The sequence below is a fragment of the Ziziphus jujuba genome, chromosome 3 (genome assembly GCF_031755915.1).
Source record: "Ziziphus jujuba cultivar Dongzao chromosome 3, ASM3175591v1".
In the NCBI taxonomy this organism is placed as follows: domain Eukaryota; kingdom Viridiplantae; phylum Streptophyta; class Magnoliopsida; order Rosales; family Rhamnaceae; genus Ziziphus; species Ziziphus jujuba.
Window position 1 is genome coordinate 5052208 of NC_083381.1, and position 17356 is coordinate 5069563.

The 17356-nt window shown below is 32.8% G+C and overlaps 2 protein-coding genes across 7 annotated transcripts; both read right to left on the minus strand.

Moving 5' to 3' along the window:
* Positions 1-142: 142 nt before the first annotated feature.
* On the minus strand, positions 143-3895 carry LOC107421979 (uncharacterized). 2 transcript variants are annotated; one of them, XM_048478027.2, is made up of 6 exons: positions 3419-3895; positions 2630-2868; positions 1885-2170; positions 1668-1753; positions 1350-1438; positions 143-871 (listed from the first exon to the last, which is right to left on the minus strand). In XM_048478027.2, exons 1-6 carry the CDS (start codon positions 3524-3526, stop codon positions 582-584), a joined length of 1098 nt encoding a protein of 365 aa, XP_048333984.2. In that variant the 5' UTR covers positions 3527-3895; the 3' UTR covers positions 143-581. The 2 variants fall into 2 exon arrangements, with proteins under 2 accessions (XP_048333984.2, XP_048333983.2); XM_048478026.2 differs by having other exon boundaries at positions 1885-2173; positions 3419-3894.
* A 2697-nt stretch (positions 3896-6592) lies between these two features.
* LOC107421987 (katanin p80 WD40 repeat-containing subunit B1 homolog KTN80.4) lies at positions 6593-16524 on the minus strand. Of its 5 annotated transcripts, none has more exons than XM_016031364.4 (19): positions 16251-16524; positions 15756-15991; positions 15477-15607; positions 15013-15130; positions 14634-14860; positions 12998-13100; positions 12717-12787; positions 12509-12583; positions 12293-12436; positions 11942-12173; positions 10699-11217; positions 9797-9856; positions 9564-9685; positions 8418-8552; positions 8146-8220; positions 7894-8006; positions 7196-7312; positions 7019-7087; positions 6593-6922 (listed from the first exon to the last, which is right to left on the minus strand). In XM_016031364.4, exons 2-19 carry the CDS (start codon positions 15781-15783, stop codon positions 6862-6864), a joined length of 2400 nt encoding a protein of 799 aa, XP_015886850.2. In that variant the 5' UTR covers positions 15784-15991; positions 16251-16524; the 3' UTR covers positions 6593-6861. The 5 variants fall into 5 exon arrangements, with proteins under 5 accessions (XP_015886850.2, XP_015886849.2, XP_015886848.2 ...); XM_016031363.4 differs by having other exon boundaries at positions 6593-6925; positions 16251-16523; XM_016031362.4 differs by having other exon boundaries at positions 8418-8555; positions 16251-16523.
* Between the last annotated feature and the right edge of the window lie 832 nt (positions 16525-17356).

Sequence of the window (17356 nt, forward strand, 5' to 3'; positions counted from 1 at the left end):
AAGAAAGTAGGTAGCTGATCATGACGCAAAAATTAATTAAGACCATCAAATGAAAATTACATGTAGAACATATAAAATAATAAATTTTATTTTCTTCTGATAAATTGAAAGCATGTAATTGATGAAAGATAATACAAAAAAAGATACATATTCCATCTTACATGCTGTATTTACATATCTCGTTCATAAGTTCATTAGTAAAATTAACACAACTAATTAATTAAGCTAGTTAGTTATATCCCAAATCAAATTTTTTTTTAGCTCTAAATGTTGTTGATAACATATGATTAATGATAATTAATCATAAGCTAAAAATTCTGTCTTCTATCCATGTACCAAGGTATTTGACCAAGATTTTTGACAAAACATCCTAATAGTTAATTGTATCTTATCTAACTGCGATAAAACCCTTATTAAAGTATTGTTCCCTTATTAGAGTACCTTTTCATTTTTGTATACCTATTTAACCGCTAGGGTAGTTTTTCAAAAAAACTTGGTCAAATATATTGGTACAAGGAACGGACTCGAACAGACCCCCCAAGTTGATTAGAAGTCTCTAATCAATGAAATTAAACATAATATCAAAAGTACCTACGAGACATGAAGAAGTTAAAATCATGATGTTGGAATTTATGTTGCTTCAACCAAGAATTTGCAGCATTGAGGTAAGAGCCAACCCTCTCTTCGTCCGATATATTGCTGTTTATCCAAAGCTCCCCAAACATCTTATAAGTTGCCACTCCAAATGGAGAAAAACTTGTTCCACTGCCTTCTTCTTCTTTCATTGTAAACTTTTCTCCTTCATCACATAATTCCATTAAACTAGTGCATTTAAAGTACTTCTCATCTTCCTTTGCCATGCTACTGGGACCTAATTCAACAACAACATCCAATCCTTAAATCAACAACTCTGCTATCAGGTATCCTCAATTGGAACTGGTTTTTAAAACAAGGGTCTCAATTATAAAATATTGAAACCTTTTTCCCCCACTAAGGAGACAGTGATACCACTCAACTTATATATATATATATATATAGATATATATATATATATATATAGAGAGAGAGAGAGAGAGAGAGCATACATATATAGAAATTTTCAAGTCTCAACTTTCAATTGCTTCAAGGGTTGAGAACTAAAGATATATTTTTGATTTATATGAATCTGGATAAGGTATAAAGCTTTAGCATTTTACTAGACTAAATTCCAAATACATCTTTAAAGTTTAACGCTTGAAGCAATTTAAAAACTGTTAATAAGCTGATGGTAAAAGTCATCAGGAAGTCATGATCAGAAAATGATTGTATGCTTTTATATATTAATTAAAAAAAAAAAACTGATAACCCACCTTGTAAGGAAGAAAAAGTGTGATATGTAAGAAAACATGCAGATAATCCCTTCACGTTCTTTGTTAATGGAATCTGATAAATGGGGTACCTAGGAAGCATTGAAGACCAATTTGAGAAAAGTTTTTAATATATGCAACAAAACTTTATATCAACAACTCCAGTCATGCAACAAAATACTGATCAAGCAGTACTTAATCGAGACAACAATATTTTAGTTAATCTTCCACTGGCATGCAAAATGAAATTTATGTTTCCTAACTGAGCAAGTTTAGAAGCTGCAAATTCAGAGTTTATAAGAAATAATCCCACATACATACCAAGCTATAGCCATCCAACTATAAGGAGAAAGATCTCTGCTTTGAAACTTGAGTAAACCAGGATAGTTCTCAGCTAATTCATTGATCTGATTAAGCACATATAAAACAACAAAAGCATATATAATCAAATGATAATATACATTGTAGCTTCTTAATCTTTAATTAATTAATTTAAATGGTCTAAACTATAAATTAGGAATGCATAATATCAATATACCTTTTCAGTAAGAGGAAGTCTATCATGAGGACTGGATGTCTCATTGTACTGGCAATACAGATGGCCAAAGTGATCAACTGTATTTCGATCATGATTGTGATGATCATGATGATCGTGTTCATGTTCGTGGTCATGAAGACGGTCATGAATAAAATCATCTGAAGTAGAAGTGATGTCTGAGTTCCTACTTGAGTAGTTACTCAAAGACACTGAAATTTGATCATCGCTACTACTCTCACTGTCATCGGTACTCCATGACTCGCTACTCTCCTGTTTTGCCAACACCCTCCTTGCATCAAAATCAGTTTGTGATTGCCATTATCAGTACGAATTGAGAGCTTTCTTGAACAATAATTGAACTAACTTGAACAGTTTGAGAAGAAAATTAACAAGAAGCAAGCAAAAATGAGCCTGAAGTGGTATAAAGATGTATATATATATATATATATATCTAATTAATTATTTATTATAGTAAGGATTCTTTCATTTTGACCGTTCTAATGGAAAATTATCAAGGCATCTCTTTCAGTTCTTGAATTGTTTCCAAATTTAAAATTTAAAAATGCATTTTTGATTGAAATGAAAATATATTATATTATTTTCTTGAAGTTTTAATGTCATTAGATTCATATAGCCAAAGCTTACATTTTAAATTTTAAAATCAATCCCAAGAGTTAATAATAAAAATTTAATGGTTTTATCATTAAAATATTGTAATAGAAAAATGACTACATGTTATATATACCTGGAAGTGGAACAAATGAATGGCTTTTTGGTATAAAATTGGAGAGCTGATAAGGATGGAGAATAATACTGTAAGACACTGTCACCATTATTCAAGAGAATTGGAACCCCAACACCAAACAAACTCCATTCAACGTACAATTTCCAAAGCTCATTTAAGGAGAAGTCCTGATCAGCGACACCCACTCTCTGATCTTCATCATCATCATCATCATCATTTAGCACTTCTGTACTACTTGTCTACAGAATCAATCGATGTATACATATGCATAAGATTTTGATCATTCAAATAAACAAACAACAAATTATATAGTTATCCTTTGAATTTAGCTAGCTGAAGCTTTTATATATATATATATATATAGCCACAGCAGAAAATTCCATTTATAACATTTATTCTATCTAAAACCCATTTGCCTATTTACTATACTACTCCAAAATAAATTAATAAAAATAAAAACCACCCAATATTTGCCTATTTTGATATATGGTTATATAATTAGTTATGAAAAGGGGAAAAGGTAATTAAGCTGACAATGGTTAATTTTTATGCAAAATGTACCATGTATATACTGATACGTACACTGATAGAAATATTTTTGGATATGTATTAGACCCTTTTTTGCTAAGAAAATCAAAAAAGGGCTAAAATCAGAATGCTATCTAACTCTTATAGCTAATTAATTAATCAAAACATAAAAGACTTTGTCATCAGCATATCAGCAAATGGATAAGTTTAAGAAAAAAAAATCAAGAAGAAATGGAAATTAAAGAAAGGGGAGAGTGGAACCTTTGAGGGAACATGAATGGTGGGAGTGACAGATTGAAGAAAACATTGGAAGTTTGAATATGTATATGAATTGGATAGAAGAGGAATGTCCCAGGGAGAGAATCTCATAATTTTATCTTCTGCTTCAATCTAAAATCCCAAATCTCTCTCTCTTTCTCTCTCTCTCTCTCTCCCTCCCCAAAAGGGTCTCTCTGAACCACCATAAACAAAATTAAGCAAAGCAGCTGTTATTGGGTAGAGGGTGGTGGTGGGGCTTTTTCTTTTTCCTTTTTTCTTCTGAGCATAGAATAGATATATTGGTCATGGATGTATAGCAGGATTGGCAGGGATTTGGTAATTAATTAAATTACAAAATTAGAAAAATGTAATTTAAAAAAGAAAATGTAAAACAACTCCTTTTTTCCTCTTGCTCCCATTTTTCCCACTTAATAATTGCTAATCTTCTATAAGCACTTAATTCAAGCATAAAAGCCAGATATGTTTTTCCTTTATTGCATGCAAAACATTTGGCTTCCTTATTTGTTTTTCCTTTGGAAATATTAATATAATTTATACAATATGGCATTCAATAAGAAGAAAATGGAGCAAAATTAATTAAGAACAAAACAAAACTTCCAAGTACTTATGTATATTGTTGACCTAGAAAAAATAATTTAAAAATAAAAAACAAAAGTATATATATATATATATATAAGTATATATTTTTTTAATATATGAGGAGGCTTGAAATGTATATAGCTGTAGATGTAGTGAATATAAACCTCCACGTTGGCGATTTTGACTGGGTTTGTCATGCAGTGTGAGGTAAATAAAAAATCCGTGGGTGGGGTGGCAGCTTTTTTTCTTAGCATCCAAACAAAAACCAAACCAGAATTCTGAACCTGAAACTGAAGAAGTCGCAGATTGTATTAGAGATTTGGAGAGACCTCCAGACAGAGACTAAAAGTTTAATAATATTAATGACTAGTAACGCAAATCTGTCGTTATAACCTCCTTTTAGATTTCAGTCCCTCAAAGCCTTTAATTCTTTCATCGCTAATCGGTAAAATTTTCAATTTTTTCTCTCTCACATGAAAAAAATGGTTACTTTTCTTTCTCAACATTAATTATGCACATTAAGTCAATTCGTTTGGTCAATTCTTCTCTAAATGTGAGTGTTCTTTGACTTCAAAAAATAAAAAATAAAAAATGAGTATTGATTTTTTTTTTTTTTTATATCTTTTATCAATTTCATATTGTATATAAAGTTCTGCTATAATGGCAGACGTCTAACCACCTATTAGCACTTCTTTGCACCTGCATGCCCTAAAAGGCGATCAACTTCCATGATATAGGCGTCAAGGTCCACCATATGTTATTTGGATAATACATCTCATGAATTGTAATTGGATGACAAATATATATGATTTTACTATATGCATATTCTTTGAAATATTTACATACATATTTTTTAAAAAAAATATGTAATGTTTTCACATACTTATTTTTAAAAAAATACGTGTATAAATTATTAAATGCACACATTATGAAATAGAATAGATATTTATTGTAATACACACATACACGCATATATATATATATATATATATGATTTTACCATAGAGGATTCGCATGCATACCATAAGACATTAGCCAATCTCTCACTAACAAGAATCGGACTATTTCACATAAATTACATATAATTATTGATCCACAAGCACAATAATATGGGTATGCAAGACCATTATAATAGTACAGTACATATTATATACATACTACATTCTAATTGAAAATTTTTATTCTATATTTATATTATGGATTTAAGTTCAATTTATGTCATCAAAGATAATATATCTAATAAATTACATGTAATCAGACGTTTAGTAGAATATTATTGTATATATATTTATACAAATTCTTCAACTACATACACCAACTAATTAAACCGTCAAATACCCTAGTAGTGCAGTACGCCAACCTCTACGTGCTTCGAATCAATTCTTTTGCCAGTGTAAGACTTTTGATATCTACTACTAGAACTTTTATCTCCTACCTATCATTAGACCATTTATATTGCCTATCATCGAACCATTTATTATGGATGCTAACATATACATGCAGGGCGCTAACCTGCATACAGTGACACAAGCATAAGCTGACCAACCACAGGCAGAAGATGATTTTTCTCTATCGTAGTTTTAAACAAGAGACGTACAAGTAATTACAATACCATTCCTCTTCCTCTTCCAGGATTGGTTCAGTTTGCTACCATTGATTCTATTTTACCCCTTTCAAATTGCCGTATATATCAATATATTCTTCAAGATGATTGAAAAAATATTGTATATTTGCACATATTAGAAAATATTTATTGATTTTACTTAAATATCTAGGGCTGATATGGTAATAATTTAAAAATAAAGAAATCTCTAATTTTTATAATATTTTATCAAACCAAAAAAAATAAAATCTCTTATATTAAGGGTTCATATGCTTCTCTTCTTACTTATTTAATAGTACTGTACAGTGACAAAAAATTTGGTGAAAACATAAAAGCAAAATGAGATAAGGAAAACAAGTAGGACTATTGCATATTTTTGTGGTTTTGAAGAATTTATACTGAAATAACGAAATATGTAAACATCATCTCGATCATGTTATGCCATATGCGTTTAACCACTTACTATTAAAATTTGCAGCTGATGGAAAAGAGACCATCAAAATCTATAAACCACCCATGATCAAACCCAAAGGCGCACCCTTTGGGATAAATTTAAATCCAACTTTGCAAGGCAAAAGGTTTCAAACCACAAGGCTTTCCCATATTCGATAATGCTCAAGTCTCGGAGCCTAAATTTTTAGTCGTCATAATTATAAAAAACAATTGGAGTGTCTTTTATATGAAATAATTTGTGCATGTTCTCTTATCCCCCATCACAGCCAAGAAAAATTGAGTTGGTCCAATCAAACAAACACATGATAGAAGAAAATATGCAAGAAAGACAGATCATACTAAAAAGCCAATGCTAGCTCATCTCTTTTACAGAGATTCAAAAAATAATTGAATCAACATCAACGGGCACTGAAAGGTTACAAATAGTCATATTGATTATGGGGTTAGAGTTGTTTTTGAATCAAGTGGTAGACTCTTCAAACAGAGGTCAGAGTGCGTTTGTCCATTAGCCTTTTTCTTGGGGGTTTTTTTTTTTTTTTTTTTTCAGTAAAGGAAGTAGAATTAGCTTTTCTAGTTAAATGCCTCCACTTAGCCATGAAGAATTTGAATTTACAAGAAAGGGCAGGACCTGAGCCGGGGGCAGACATAGACACAGAGACTCCAAAGTCAAAACCATCTGGTGTTGTTGCATAGAAGAGAGGTTTACAACTTACAAAATGCATAAACTCCCTCTTTCTTTAGCAACCAACGGAAATTCTTGTAAGCCAGGAAATAATTTCAAGTTCCATTCTCATGAAACTTCCTGAAGAGCCAGATTTAACTCTTGTGCAGACTTTGCAATTGATCCCCCCCTTCTATGAATAAAATAGAAAACAAAGAAGAAATCAGCATCAACCAGAAGGAACGAAATTGCAAAACAAGGGAGACTGTAAAACTAAAAAGGAAACCTGGTAAGGTTAGGCAGGCATCGTTTCACTTTTTCAAGCTCCATAAAGCAAACGTTGCAACGCTCCAGTCTATGAAATCCATTGGAAGAAAAACAGCAAGGAATTCGGTTTTTGTTAATGACTATTGTCAAAAAAGTGGAAGAAAAAAAATGTAAATGACATCAAGAAAAAGCACACCTCTGCTCTGCTTCAATATCCACACCAACAGATGATGATGCTGATATTGTTGAATAGATCATGGAACCAAATATTCTAACGAGCTTGAGCAAAATTTCCAGAGCAATGTCTAAATGCCTATATATATGGTCAGGCTGTTAAAAACTGATCACTCAATGAGAGACTTGCAGATGTAACTATGATCAGCCATTATTTCATTTCCATTATTACAAACTACTGAGGCATAAATTCATCTGATTGTGAAAAGCTGACAATGGCTCATTCCAACAAGCCTGTGAACCTCTCATGGTAAGAACAAGAGAAAATTACAAGCAGCTTAGATTTACTGGATGTCCAAAAATTATTTGCACAGAAAAAACAAATTTGACCCAAAATCAAAAGAGCTACAGGGTTGTACCTCAGTATGACTTGCAATACTGTATTGTTATTTCTCAAAAAAAACAAAAAAAAAACAAAAAAAGTTGGATATAGATGCTATTCTTACGCTAACATAAGTTTTAAAAGAAACAGGCCCAACTATGTATGGTAAGTTAAACAAGACCAGTAAAATAACTGTGGCTTGACAAAGAGATTCATTTTCCTAAATAATTAAAGCTGATTGGATGAAAAGAGAAATAACAATTTACATAAACTTAAGACATTGCAGATCACATATCAAAAATACATCAAACAGCAAGAAAACGATGGTAAATCTTTACCTATCCATGTTACTTTCTAGAAGGCCTGTGAGCACTGGCAGAAGAGAAGTGCATATGTCCAGCGTGACAATGTCAATTTTTTCCGTCATAATACTAACTACATCAGCAACGACCTAGAAGTAACAATATCAACATTAAATAACAGCTCCACAAAGAACTAAACTAAAAAGGGATTTGGTCCACAATCAAGAATTTTCAAAAAGGAAAAGTCAAAGGAAAAAAGGAACTTTTACAATCCAAAACTATACTTACAGCATGATCACCCATCTTTTCCATCGCAACAATGACCCCTTTAACATCATTCCTTTCCCAATATCTATAAATTATCTGCAAAGAATCATGAAAATGTTCAGCTATTACATCCCCTGATAATAACATTATAGTATTAGACTGTCAACCTGACAGTCTAATCAAAGAACAGAATATAATACGAAGGAAATTCTATAAAGGATGAGAAGATACAATGATTAAACAGTGGCTCACATGAGTCTCTTAATTGTAGCTAAAACTTCAATAAAAATCACCTGCAACTTGGCTGATCGAGACTGCAAAGAGCTGATAAATTGGTTATGTTGTTCCATGACATCTGCCATAGCATCCTCATCACTGGCAGATACAGTTTCCTTTTCAGTTGACAGAGGATATCCTCTCTGCTTATACTTCTAATAGCACAGGAAAATGCAAATGCAAGAAAAATATTATATAAAATGTCCCAACAAATAATACTAAATAAATAAACAAAAAATCAAACTATAAGTGTCATGAATATAGCAAACTATACTCCTTTTTTACAATTTGTCATAAAATCATTGTTTATACTATCATGGCAGTAAGTGTTGATTTGGACGATCTTTATACTAACTGATCAGAAACTCTACTAGAACAATATGCTTTCTTGAATGTGGAAAATTCATTGCTTTTTTAGGATCTGAAAAACTTAATGTTGGACATAGAGATCCCAAAATTTAAGCTTCTACTGAAAGCCACTAAATGGATTTATGTTGCACCTTTATTTCTTTTAAAGAAAATTTTCAGTTCTACGATATTATCCTTATAAGTTTTGAAACAAATCCAAAAGTGCATAGAAATAACGTGTTTTCGACTGCTAACCTAACCATCAACAGCCATTTAATGAAAATTATTAGGAAACAATCTATTGCTAGAACACTCACAAAACTCTACCTTTAATAGTTATAACAAATGGAGGCTAATTTCATGTGCTATAATATCATACCATGAGAAAGCAAAGAGTTTGAAAAATAAGCACTAAATTTGCAATTGGGTTTAAACAATGTTGAGTCATTCATTCTTCACAAAATGATTGATAGTCATGTGCCCACCAAAACCATAGATGGTCTCTGACATAAAATGTGATACTTGCCCAATTATAAAGGACTAAAAGATATAAGACAAGGGCAGAAGAAAATTGACGAGGGGTCATGCTACATTCAGAGGAAGCACATTTATCATACCATGAGAAAGGGAACAGTTTGGAAATAAGTACTAAATTTGCAATTGTGTTTAAACAATTTTGAATTTTATTCTTGAAAAATTGACTAACAGTCTTGAGTCCACCAAAAGGTCTCCAACATAAAATGTGATACTTGCCCAATTGTAGAGAAATAAAAAAAATGAGAGAATGGCAGAAGATAGTTGAAGAGGGGTCGTACTGCATTCGGAGGAAGCACATTTGTTGCAGATACTGTTGCATCGGAAACACTGGACGTAGGTCCCTCAAAATTAGAATATCTTTCTCTTTTCTCCCAATTCACAGCAATTGTGCGCGTCCTTCCTAAGTTTTTCATAACCCAAAAATTCTATAATTTATACTTCTGTAAATTACTCAGGCATCAATTTTTTTTTTAAAAGGAAAAAAAAAAAAAAAAAAAGGCTATGCCTATACCTCCTCTTTGAGCTTCAATAGGGTATGCATCTCTATTCACCTTGTGCCCCCGAGTTTCATCTGATACAAAAACTTGATTTTAAGCCTTCACAATGCAATAGTCAGTCTTAAAGTATATTTATGTGTTCATACACAAATATCCAAGCACATGCACACTAGAAGGCATTCATCCATACAGAAATTACAAGTAAATAAATAATTTAAAGTTGGGGCAGCAGAGCAGAACAGCAAAAGGCACCAGATAATATCAATACTAATGCAAAAAGATGTATGTGTTCCCTTAATGTGATTAGTGAATGCCAATTGCATTTTAAATTTTAGGGTCCCATCACCCTTGAGGTAATACCTCTTTTCTTGAGACTCCATTTTTGTCCAGGTAAAACCATGTTTCCCCAAAATTTACTCTCCCAAGAATCATTGTCATTGACAACCTTTAGTACAAGCTGAGAACATGGCAGGGAATATGGGATTGAAATGTAATAAAATATTGTTCTCTAAAACCTAGGGAAAGGATCATAAATAAGGTACAGATTATTTTGTTTCACTTCCATACTTTTAATGGCCTGGTTGTTTCACTTTCACACAACACAAGTTCATGAATGGTCACCAATCTATCTCATGAAGGATGGAAATATTTATGGTCATGGTGCATGGTATAACAAAAAGTGCCAAACCGATATTCAGACCTCAACAAAGCAAACACACCCAGACACATGATAGACAAACCAGAAAAAACCAAAAATAGTCCAAGCCACAACATGTCATTGAGCATATACTAATTATAAATAAGCAATCAGACAAGATTAAATACATAACCAACCAGAGGAAAAGCATAACTATTTTGAAATTTTATGGATAGAAGATCCAAAGGAAATGATACTTCCAAAAAATTAAATACATACAAATTTCAGGCTCGCAGTTAGCAGTTGGCTCCATCATTGAACTTGTTTCTTGCTTTCCAGATAAATTACATCTTTCATCTTTTGCAGTAGTAGATATTCCATGTGTTGAGCTTGTAACTGCAGGAAAAAAATTTCTATCTGCAACACTGCTGAATTCAGCAACTTTAGGAGTGGGTTCAGAAACTACAGGAACAGTAGGCTTATCCACTTCTTCTCTGCTATTTGGAAACCTTCGGAACTCAGTTGCCTTTGACTGCAAAGATAGTGGCATTGTTCTTGCAACCAGACCACCCTCCTTTCTGGACTCAGCTGCAAGATCCGATCTTATACTAGTTCTGGGCACAATAACAGGAATGATATCTGATTTGTTAAAAGTTGGAACATTAGCCACTGAATGGGCCTTTGCAGAATTCCTCTTTAGGGTTGTGGTGCTAGGTAGTGCCATTGAACTGGCTGGAATAGTCTTTGGGGTGGAATTAACATTAATCCTTTGAGGAGTACCAGGTGCACTTCCCATGGCTTCACCCAGAGTAAGAAAAGATTAATAAGAAAATCTAAGCATCATTTAAATAGATAGTTAAAAACGATAAACAAACCAATGAAAAGCATAACAGTGACTTAAATACAGCATCCATGACCATGATATACGTCTTGTGAGGGTGCGTTTTATAACAAATATCTAAGAATCTTAAACGAAAAATGGATAATTACAATAATCACCCCTATATTTTGGGATATTAAGCCTTTTTTTCCTTCCAGAAGTACAACATATTGTAAAATAGTTCATTATCCTAGGATTTGTATTAGATCTTGAAGAAATTGGCAACCTGGCATCTACAAAGACAGTCTACATGGAGAATACTTATGTGAATTAAAGAATTTATTTACAACAACTGTTTCTCAAATAAGCATAATATATCATTTTCTTCATTTCTTTTCATTTTTATTCCAACAAATATTTAATTTTAGGATATATGTCCATGTAGACTGTGTACATGTATAAGGTGATCAATTTCGACTAAATGGAAAAGAGAACCTAACAGAGGTCCTATTAAGACTGTCATATTCCATCAGTGACATTGATTTTTGAAAAAATAAAAATAAAAAGTTTAGGAACTGCATTACGACAAAACCAGGAGTGCATATGCAACTTAGTAATTATTTCAAAAAACAATATTCAACCAAAAAAAATACCATGAGCAAGAATGGTAACATACTAAAAAATTAATAATCATTTACTTACATGTCAAAACTTTTGGTTCCTTTACAGCATCTGAATTTTGAGAAACAGACAATCTTCCAAGAGATTTTGTCTCCTTAGCTAAAGGATCTGTACTTTGAGAAACAGAGAATCTTCCCAAATTAGACTTGGCATTGTTTTCATTCACTAGTGACAGATTCCCACTGGGAGAAGATTTAGATTCGGAACGCCCATTTAATCTGCTTGTGTTACTGATTGTAGAGGGCTCTGTTCGCTGTTTAAGAGGTAAAGAGTTGCAAGCAGCATATCAGCAGCTTAATACTAAGACTAACCATGATTAGAACTATGAAACAAGAAAATCCAGCAAATCTGAAGCATAGGTTTGAGAAATACCGTGATATCAACAACCCATACTCCAACACAACTCTGATTGAATGAGCAGCCCAAAAGCTTTCCTTCATGAACATTAAGATCTGATAATCTAGACCATCCCACATCCACAGCATCATGACATCTAATTGGCTCCCATGAGAAAACCTATAAAACACTAAAGAATGAACAGACATAATTTCATTAGACCAATCAGTAAGAACTAGCATTGGAGCTCACCTTCAAACTTTCATGCAGTCCACAGAGTAGGGTCCTCCCATCGGGATTGAAAGTCAAACAACGCACTCCAGTGGTCTGAAATAGACAACTATAATCAGACTGATTCTCTTCATAATAAGAAAATTATACTTCATGCGTTGGAAACATGGAATTCTAACTTTATTAGTTTCAAGCAAAGAAAGTAGTACTGCCTAGGATGTAAAAGTACCTCAGGTCCAGCTGAACCAATTAGCTCAAAGGTTTCAAGGTCCCAAAACTTAACTGTCCTATCCGCTGAACCTGGGAAAGAAAATGAACAAAAATATAAATATTTTCACTCAAAAACAGTAAATAAGGAGATATGTAGATCTTTTAACTGTTTTAATTAATGACAGCAATGAGTATTGACAACATACATCATGGGACAAACAACAACAGTGATGACACAGACAGCATTTTAATCGCAGGAAGTTAAAATGAAATATGCATTTAATGGAATAGAATAACTACCAGTCGCCAGAAGAAACTCATGGGGATGAAAATCAATGCACTGAATCTGGCCCTCATGACACTTGAAATCATGAAGAAGCTTCCCGGCAGTGAGATCCCACAACTGTTAAATGGTGCACCATGTAAGTCCCATTCAGTATAAAGCAAGTACATATTTCAAATTAATTAGATTATTTATGACACTCGTGCACTTTCACAATTACGCACATCTATGCACCAAAACCAGCCTTCTTCATTGATGAAATAGCACGACAAATATCCAGTAGTAATTCTTATTCTTTGTGCACATCTAGGTAGCCATCAACATCCAAGCCATTCTTTTCCTCTTTCTCAAATTAGGAGGAGGATTCTATTTAATAAAAGACTAACACAAGACTTGTAATGGGTTGTTTCTTTTCATATATATAAAAAGGCAGCTGACACTGTGTTACAAGTTTAGCTTGATATTCATAATTGAGCTCACTTCCTAATAGCTTAAACTTTTTGGAATCAACAATAACTTAACATTGTATTAAAATCTTGTTTTCTAATAGTTCTTATGTTGAAATCATGTTAATCCTCATTTTTGTTAATTTTCATACTGCAAGTGGAAGGCCCACTTTCTATCCTGTTATACGATGGACTTCCAAGCAAAGGAAGTGACATCTTGCTTCCTAACAGCTTAAATCTTTGGGATTGATGGTAACTTAACAAACAAAAAAGTACAAAAAGCCAGCACATGCAATATCCTTGATGCATTTCAGACTCTAGAGACCACCAATCAAGTTTCCATCGGAATGCCCCTACAGGCACCTGACCATCACCACGCAATAATCCTGACACAGGGCATATTGGGAACTTATCCATGTTTTGCTGATCCCATGGGCTTTAATATATGGGAACTTGAGGTTTAAAGCTATGGAGTTGTAATTCGTTTCAAGAATGGAAAAATTAAAGAGATCCAATTTACAAATATCTGAAATAAATTCTTGTCGGAACTCCTAATAGAAAATAAAATTCTGTTCTGAAGCCTGTAAGAAGAGTTGCTAGAGCTTAAAGTTTGTTAAAATGATAAAATCTGCTATAAACCTCCAAAATCATATTAAACTTGCTGGCAGATGATGTCATACATGGAGAAAATACTGAAATTACAAAGTTTATGGAAACTAGGCCCTTCATTTTTGCTAAATCAACTCCATGTGTGTCTAGATACACACATTCACAACATACATGCACTTAAAAGTGTTTCCAGACAAAAAAAGTATTACTAGTTCCTTCACTTGAGACAACTATATGTAGGAAAATTCCTACAAGTTCAAAGACTAAATTGTGTTTAAATTAATTACACATGCAGTCTATAGTAGTGCCAAATTGAAATAAAGGGATAACTATACTTTAGAACATGTCTCAATTTAGTCCCTAAACCTTTTTTCAAATAAATGTTACCCTAAACTAAAACATACTTTCAAATTGGTCCATGTATTAATTTTTTTTATTGAAGTTTTACAAAGTTGACCATATAGCTTTTAAAAGATAGCCTACATAAACAATAGATATCTAAATCAGATATTTTTTTGAAAGAAAATTGATAAAAATAAATAAAGAAAGAAAGAACGAAAATAAGAACAATAATTAACAAGAAGAATGCAATTCCAACCTTCACAGTGTTGTCTTCTCCACCAGATACAACCCAACGGCCATCTGGGGTAAATCTGATGGCATTGACTCCTCGAGTGTGGCCCTTGTACGTGTGGATACACCCCTTCTTTCTTATATCCCATATCTTGAGATTTGTGTCTAGAGAACCCGATGCAAAGAACTCACCAAAGGGATGGAAGTCCACAGATATACAATTGGATCTGTGACCAGTAAGCGTACGAACGACTGCAAACAAAATGGCAATGCAAGAGAAAACCTCCAACTATCAAATTGAGAATATAACAATAAACACAATCACCCAACATAATGCAACGCACACAAGGTTCGTATTTAGATTTTTTTGCAGTTCTGGAATATTTTGTGAACTGAAAGCATACTTTTTGCCTCTTCTAAATCCCAAAGCTTGATTGTACCACTTGCAGCTCCTGCAGCAACTAAGACCTCCGAAGAATCAAAGCTGACTGAATCAATGCCACTTGTATGTCCCGACAAACTCTAGCAACATAACTCGGTTATTAGTGTTAAAAAACTAACAAATTCAGAACCAGGAAATATAAATCTTACACATGAAAAATGTTCTCTTTCATTTGTCATTACAAACTTTTGGCATACTTGAATTTTAACCTATGTGGAGCATGCTGCTTGAACTAAAACACAAATGGGAACCCATCAGACCACTGCTAGTCAAACTACAGTCTTTTTTTGTTTGTTTGTTTTTCTTGCTTATTTATTGTACCAAATATTGTGTGGGTTTGGAAATGAAATGCACAATGAGCAGATAGAAACCACTAAAAAATGAGAAAAATATCAATGAGAAAACAAAGGAAAAGAAAGAGCATACGAGAATGGAATTGGGTTTGCCAATGGCCCAAAGATTGACCTTGTGATCCTCTCCACCGGTGACAAGCACTCTCGAAGACTTCCTGCCAATCTTGAGGCAGTTGACAGCGGCACTATGCGCTACAAATTCCTCTGGAGGCACACACTGGTTAAGGCTAACCGTTACACGGATCAACCAAAATGTACCGCATTTTCATAGTCATAAATATTAATAAAACATTTTTTCAAAAAATAAATAAATAAATAAATAGAGAAGAATAAAGGAGGAGGAAAAGGATACGGAGCTTGTAAGCGCGCTTTGTAGTCATTGAGAGAAACCCACAAAGAAAAAAACCCTAGCAATTGAGAATGTAATAGACAGGAATAACAAATCCCTCTAGGAAAAAAACAACAATGGCGGTGGTGGGCAGTCATAGAAAAACGCAAACACCGAGTCCCATATTTCAAAATCCGATTTTGATGCAGTTTGGGTGCAGATCTGGAAAGGAAACCCAAAATGCGTATATCGCTTTGCTTCTGAAAAAAAAAGAGGGAAAAAAACAAATTCTAAATTAGAGAATAGATCAAGAAAAAATAGACAAAAACAAAGAAAAGCAAAGCAACGCAAAGCCCTTGTCGCTGTTTCTTGCTCTTGACATTGAAGTTGCTTGCCTTGGATTTTCTCAGTGACTTGTTCTTACCTCACACTCTAAAAAGATATAAATCTATATATATATATATATATATTATTTTTTGGATACAAAATATTATGAAAAGAAGTTAATCTGAGATTTACCACTACATGAGATTGGCCGAGCCTCTTAGGCTCACTGAAGCATCAGCAGCAGAAGAAGAAAAGAAGGAATTGGAGAAGACAGTTCTGCTCTCAGGTGAAGTGGTTTGGAGGAAGCAGACACACCAAAAAAAAACCAAAAACCCCAACAATAATAAAATATATATTTTTAAAATATATAATAAGAAGAAAAAATATGGAAATGCTCTCAGATTCAAATAAAGAAACAACAACCAAGTAAAAGAAAGAAGTCTGAATTTGCAGAGAATGAAAATGAAATCAAATCTCCCTCCTCATAACACCTTTTATGCTTATTTTTTAAAATTCTTATTTATTTATTTTTTATTCTTACCTTCCTTACATTTTGACTATTAGTAACAGTGTTAAAATCAGCAACGTTTTAGTTAATGTTTTAATTTTACTATTTTATCCATACTTTTATTTAAAAAATATATAAAATTTAAAAAATAATAATAACAATAATAAAAATGAGGTGAGGTGGTGCGAGTGAGCCTTTTCTCCCTCCTACCCCAAATCAAAATCAAAACTTGAATGGACCACTCACCCCCACCATACCCCACTCACTATTTACTTGCCTTCTCATTAACTCTCTCCCTCCATCCGTACCTTCTTTTTTTTTTTTTTTCCATTTTAAATTTTGACCATCTCTTACTTTTGTTTTGTTAACTTAAATAATCCTCTTCTACTCTCCATTACACTACTTTTTTTTTTTCTGTTCCCCTCTGTGTATGTGTGTGTGTGTGTGTGTTTTTTTTAATAACTTTCTTTGTTCAAATATGTGGGATTTTTTTTAATAACTTTCTTTGTTCAAATATGTGGGAGCCACACTCTCATTACAATCATATAAAAAGTAAAAACTTCAAAAACAGAGTTGTAGCTTTCCAATTCAAAATCTTACATTTTATATGGAATTAGGAATGTATGACAACTATATCTCCTCTTATTCCATCTTATGAAATCTTTAACCCTACTACACCAACTCATCACTTCCCCATTTTATATGGTTCAGATCCTAGCAGAGTAGGATTGCTATAGGCTATAGTAATTCAGGTTTTTCAATTTTATTAGACTATGTCAAATACTTCTCC

Bases quoted from the DNA above. Each gene is read 5' to 3' on its own strand.
- LOC107421979 (XM_048478026.2), bottom strand. From the start codon at position 3,526: ATGAGATTCTCTCCCTGGGACATTCCTCTTCTATCCAATTCATATACA. The intron at 2,174-2,629 runs GTATATATAACA...TTTTGATGCAAG, and splicing joins TTCATTTGTTCCACTTCCAG to GAGGGTGTTGGCAAAACAGG. The intron at 1,439-1,667 runs GTATGTATGTGG...AATGCTTCCTAG, and splicing joins AGTTGGATGGCTATAGCTTG to GTACCCCATTTATCAGATTC.
- LOC107421987 (XM_016031361.4), bottom strand. From the start codon at position 15,783: ATGACTACAAAGCGCGCTTACAAGCTCC. The intron at 14,861-15,012 runs GTATGCTTTCAG...TTTTGTTTGCAG, and splicing joins GGATTTAGAAGAGGCAAAAA to TCGTTCGTACGCTTACTGGT. The intron at 6,926-7,018 runs GTTTCCTTTTTA...TTTTATTCATAG, and splicing joins TGCCTGCCTAACCTTACCAG to AAGGGGGGGATCAATTGCAA.